The sequence below is a fragment of the Chrysochloris asiatica genome, unplaced genomic scaffold, assembly GCF_000296735.1.
Source record: "Chrysochloris asiatica unplaced genomic scaffold, ChrAsi1.0 scaffold00175, whole genome shotgun sequence".
Taxonomy (NCBI): domain Eukaryota; kingdom Metazoa; phylum Chordata; class Mammalia; order Afrosoricida; family Chrysochloridae; genus Chrysochloris; species Chrysochloris asiatica.
This window is the reverse complement of record NW_006408693.1, coordinates 4,887,074-4,893,060: the sequence shown is the minus strand read 5'-3', so window position 1 is coordinate 4,893,060 and position 5,987 is coordinate 4,887,074. Positions and strand designations below refer to the sequence as shown.

Below are 5,987 nucleotides of genomic sequence, written 5' to 3'. Positions count from 1 at the left end.
CCCAATGAGATGGATTGGCACATGGCAGCAGCAATGGGCTCAAGCATAGCAATGATTGTGAGATTGGAGCAGGATCAAGCAGTGTTTCGTTCTCTTGTGCATAGGTCACTATGAATTAGTATCACCTTGAGGGTTCCTTAAGAACAACAGCAAAAAAAAGATCTTAGATCTATAGAGAGAATATGGCATAGTCTGTTCTCAGATAGATTAAAACATATGAAGGAAATGTATCAGAGAGTGGACTGATTGTTACACAATGGGATAAGTACCATGGTAGAATTGTGTACACAGATTTGAAACAGGGGAGAAGATGATAAATGTGAAGGGAAACTCAGCTACAGAAATAGCTGATAATACCAAGTGCCATTGAATAGATTCACAACTCATAGCCACATTGCATAGGGTTTTCTAGGAGTGGCTGCTGCATTTGAAATACTGAATTTGTGGTAAACAGTCCAGTGTTTATTCTACAGCGCCAGACCAATAGTGGCTGACTGAATTATAGGAACTAAAATTTTGTAGTTCAATATAACTGAAATATAGGCAGAAAGGTGAGGAAAAATGAAGCTAAGTGAATGAAAGAGTTTTCTATATAATGTAAAAGTTGTTATCCTGAACTTTATATAATTATACTAAATTATTTTAAGCACCATGTGACATGATAATATTTAATTGAGAAAATATTTAATCTTTAATTACATAGGGGATTGGTTAGAGAAGTTGGGGTCAACCCGGAAGCAGAAAGATTAATGAGTAGGCTTTCATTGTAACCTTGGTGCATGAACAATGTGAGGGTTTAACACTTTGAGATAATAAAGATAGAGGTAACATTGCATACAGCTGGTTGAATGCAGAAGGGTGAGGGGTTAAATCCAACTTTTAGGTTTCTAGTTCTGGTCACTAGGTGCATGGTAACGAGACCTAGTGATGTCGTGGGTTAAGTTAGACTGCTAACTGTAAGGTGTGAATGAAACCTCCCAACTTCTTCACAAAGAAAGAGGACATTGTCTGCTTCCTTAAAGATTTATAGTCTTGGAAATGTTATAGAGGGACACAATGAATTTGTTGTGTACCAGTTAAAGATTAGGTCTAGGAAGAAGATTCCCCAAAAGATTTTGAGAAAATAAAAGGTTAAAGTGAGTGGTTCATGAATCTTTGGAATTGAAGAAGGCATTTTTAATGGGATAGTCATGAGCCCTAATTGTATATTGAACAGAAATTGTTAGAGTTGAAAATATAAATAAAGTGAAAGAATCATAGTATCAGTGATAAGTGTTCCAGTAAGTCTTTCAAGTATGTCTGTTCTTGCCAGAAATAAAAACAAAAGTACGAATAGAAATTTGTAAGGCAGGCATGGAGTGACTGAGAGGGTGGGTGGGTGAATGGGAGGGTTGTAAAACATCTTTCTTTTGACCACAGAATGCTGAGCAGAATTTCCTTTTTTTGTGTGTGTACTAGTTGGCTATTGGCACAAAAATACTGCATAAATAACCACAAAAATTTCAGTTTTTCACAAAAATCAGCAGTTTTTCCATGCATTTGCTGGATGTTGTAGTAGGGTGGGCTGATCTAAGATGGGCCAGACTGGGGCATTGCTTTGATACATGTATCTGGCTACTATATACAATCAACATTCATGGAAGCAGCAGTCAAGAAAATGTAACAATGCATTGCATTAGGCAAATCAGTTGCAAAAGACCTCTTTAAACGTGTTAAAGAGCAAAGACATCAGTTTAAGGGCAAAGGTGAACCTGACCCAAGTCATGGTATTTTTAATAGCCTCGTATGCATGTGAAAGTTGTTACAGTGAGTAAGGAAGACTTTAGAAGAATCAATGCATTTAAATTAGAGAGTTGAAGAAGAAGAATGAAAGTACCATGTCCTGCCAGGAGTACAAACAAATTCTTATACAAGTGTAGTGAGAGTGCTCCTTAGAAACCAGGAGGGCAGATTTCACCTTTTATATTTTAGACATGTTATCAGCAGGGACCAGTCTCTGGAAAAGGACATCATGCTTAGTAAAACGTAATAATAAAGAGGAAAATCCCCAATGAGATGGACTGAGATAGTGGCAGCAGAAGTGGGCTCACAACTCTCAATTGTGAGGATGGCTCAGGAGAGGGCTGTGGTTTATTCTGTTGCGCACAGGGTCGCTGTGAGTCAGAGCCAATTCTAAGGCACCTAACAACAAGGTTTCTGGCTGAAGTGGGCTCCTTGCTTCTTTGGGGCTATGTTCTGGTGTGCAAATATTATTTGAGGGTTCCAGGCTGAGGAGGCAGCAGCTATACCTGGGGAGGTTCTCCTGGAGAAGGCAGAAGTGTCATCATACTTTGTCGATCAGTGCTTTGCAAGTCTGTGCTCGGCATTACATCTGTTCTTTGCATTAGCTGAAGGAAGTGGATGAGCTTGGGGTCAATGGAAGTATTCTTCACTGATGGAAGTTTGGGTTAGGGAAAGCGAAAGAGTATTTTTGGTGAGACTTGGGGCAGGGGAAATAGACAACTGTTCTGAACATGTTTAAATTTTATTATACCTGAAAATTCAGAATCAGATTAGATGACACTTGACAACAACAATAACAACAAAGGTAGTTGTATTCAGTATTATTGAGACAGATGGACTCATTTGGATCTGATTAAATGATCTGTCCTCCAGATACCTTCTACAACTAATATTCCATAATGCTGCCACTATATATATAAAACTGCTTCTAATGTAGGATTTAATTTCATATAGGACATTTTAAGCAGAAGTCTCAAGGTGATTACTGTTGAACAGGACTTTTCTTCTTGTATCTCTATTTTTTTTTCCCTAACATTTTGCATTGTTAATCTATTTAAGAAGATATTTTTTGGACCAGTAGACCAGTACTACTACATTGCATATTTTTATTCTACATCCTAACAAAGTGGCAAGCTCAAAGTTTTCTTTTTGGAAAAATGAGTTATATTTCATTAAGAATATCTCCGTGTAGTCTGAATTTTCAAAGAAAGGCTCTGTTAAAGTAAAAGAGAAAGAGAAATTGCAAACGATTGTTTTTAGAATTAATTAAATTCTCAAGGACAGCAGTTCGAAATTGTCAGCCGTTCACTGGGAAAAAGATGAGGCTTTCTGCTCCTACAAAGATTTGCACTGTCGCTATGATCAGCACCGACTCCATGGCATAGACCGCTACCACCACCATCCATAATTGAGTCAAATTATGAAGCATTTCAAACAGGTAGAAAAGAGCTTATCTATTCTTTATGTGATTTGAAGCATCACTTGTAATTGAAACAAAAATTACATATTTAGCTATTCCATGGACATGGGTGCAGTGACTCCATAGGATAATCACTGGATTGCAAACCATAAGACTGGTGGTTCGAAACCACCAGCCTTTCTGTGGGAGAAAGATGAGATTTTGTCTTATAGCAAACATTTAAAGCTTTGGGAACACTATACCACTTTGCAATAAATCAGATTTGATTTGACAGCACATAACAACAATGGCAATTCAATGGAAGAATTGAATTTTCCAGTCTGTTACTTTACCAAATTTGTCTGATACCAAATTTCAATTATACATCTACTGTATACCTTATCAGCCTAATGCCTGTTTGCTAAAATTATATACAATCTGTCATTCATATAAAGTGGATTACTTTGGCACTCTTTACTATGGTTTCATCCTAACAATAAAATCCATGATGTTGTCAGTGTGATGAAATCTCTTTTGACATGCTTTTTTCTAATACACACAAAAATAGATATTTATTAAAATAAAATGTTCATTTCTTTATCATCTTAAATATCTAGTGTGCCACTAAAATTACCTGGCATAGTATACACTGTGAAGCACTGTGCCTGGTAATTTTCGTTTAAGGCCTGCTCTGCCTTATTAAAATATAGGAATTTATTTAAGAAAAAACTATGTTTTGAAGAGAATTATTCACTTTTATGGTACACTTATATTTCAGGTTTGTGGAAGGAATGCTTAACATTTGTTACAATGCCATCGATCGTCATATTGAAAATGGTCAAGGAGATAAGATCGCTATCATCTACGACAGCCCTGTTACAAATACTAAAGCAACTATTACCTATAAAGAAGTCCTGGAGCAGGTAACAGCAAAAACTTTTTGTCTTTCTCCCTTTCTCTCTCCGTGTCTCTTTCTCGATATATTTATAATTTGAAAATCATAATAAAATTTTAAATGGCATACATTCCTATTGTATAAAATTTAATTCTATTAATTCATTGACATATGTTGATATTTTTGATGAACAGTGGTATGACTCTACTAGACTGTTTTTTATCTTTTTAATTTATATTTCACAGCATTGAAAAGTATTCATTTTACAGAGGAGCAAGTATCAAATCTCAAATTGCTATTGTTGTTCTTACATGCTGTCTTAGGTTGGGTTCTCCATAGAAGCAGAATCATTAAAGGAGGCAGCTTTTCTTTGATTTCATTTTGAGTGCCTTCTAACCTGAGAGGTCCATCTCTTGACACATATGTGACAATATTCCTCTGCTATTCACATGCTTTTCTGAAAGGGTAGCCTTTCAGAAGTGGCCTGCCTCCTTCTTCCTAGTCTGTCTTAGTCTTGGATCTCTGCTGAATTCTGTCCACTATGGGTGCCCCTGTTGGAATTTAAAATACCTGTGGCATAGAATTGGTGCTCTGTCTCACAGAAACACACAAGTCACTACAGTGTTTCAAATTGACAGATAAGTGGTGGATATCTATCTATCAACTGATCAACAGATAGATAGATGTTGTTGTTAAGTGCCATCCAGTTGGTTCCTATTATAACAACTGTGTATAGGATTTCTGAGGAGTGACTAGTTGATTTGAATCACCCAATTTATAGTTAGCTTGTTGTTGTTGGTAAGTGCCATTGAGTTGGTTCCAACTCATAGTGACCCTGCATAAGGTATCCAAGTAATGGCTGGTGAATTTGGACGTCTGACTTTGTGGTTCAGACCAACATTGTGGTCCAATGGTTTATGCTACAGTGTATATATGTCTGCAGTTCAAAACTACTAGCTGTTCTGTGGGAGAAAAATGAGGCTTTTTGCTCCCTTAAAGATTTACAGCCTCAGAAACCCTGTACAGAGTCACTATGAGTCAGAACTGACTCCATGACACATAACATATATAGATATAGATACACACACACACACACACACACACACACACATACATAGGGTCTCTATGAGCAGTAACCAACCCAATGGCACCTAACAACAACAGTAGCATTTATGTAAATCTATGCAGATGAATTTCTATCCAGGAAATGGCTCACACATTTATAGTGAAAGACAGATTCCAAGATTGTAGATCAAATGTCAGTCTGGACGTTTCTTCTGATTTATGTAGCTTCAGGGGCTGGTTCTGACTCATGTGACTGCAGTGACTGGTGAACCCAACATTGCCAGGTCAGATGACAAGCCAGATACATGATGCAGACCTAGGAAAAAGCAAAACGCACTTTACCTGAGCATCTAATATATTGTAAGCAGGTGGCATCCTCTTGGAAACTTCCTTTTAATAGATTACCTGTTCATAACAGATCTCCTCATGGAGATAATTATGTTAGATTTAACCTTATCATGAGGGATTACTGTTATCATAACTGCCAAGCCACTAAGAATCATGACCCAGCCAAGCTGACACCCCACCTTGACTGTCACAGTCAGTTCCAACTAAGACCCTGTGTTCAATAAACTGAAATGGTGCCCAAACTGCATCATCATCACAATTGTTGCAGCGTTTGAGCCTATTGTTTCAGACATTGTGTCAGCCCAATTCATTGAGAGTCTTTCTCTTTTTATTGGCCCTTTACTTTACCAAGCATGATGTATTCCATGGACTGATTTCTCCTGGCAACATGGACAAAGAATGTGAGATGAAGTGTCACCATACTTTCTTCTAAGGAACATTCTGGTTTAAGTCAATTGTTGCTACTGAATGTTGCTACTAACGGATACTCTAATTATC

The 5,987-nt window shown here is 37.2% G+C and overlaps 1 protein-coding gene across 1 annotated transcript in view; it reads left to right on the top strand.

Annotated features, from left to right (window-relative positions):
- ACSS3 (acyl-CoA synthetase short-chain family member 3) overlaps window positions 1-5,987 on the top strand; it is a 304,234-nt gene that overhangs the window by 68,646 nt on the left and 229,601 nt on the right. Inside the window, exon 2 of the mRNA XM_006871832.1 lies at window positions 3,960-4,104. Within this exon, the coding sequence (XP_006871894.1) occupies window positions 3,960-4,104 (145 nt within the window). The remainder of the gene's footprint in view (window positions 1-3,959; window positions 4,105-5,987) is intronic.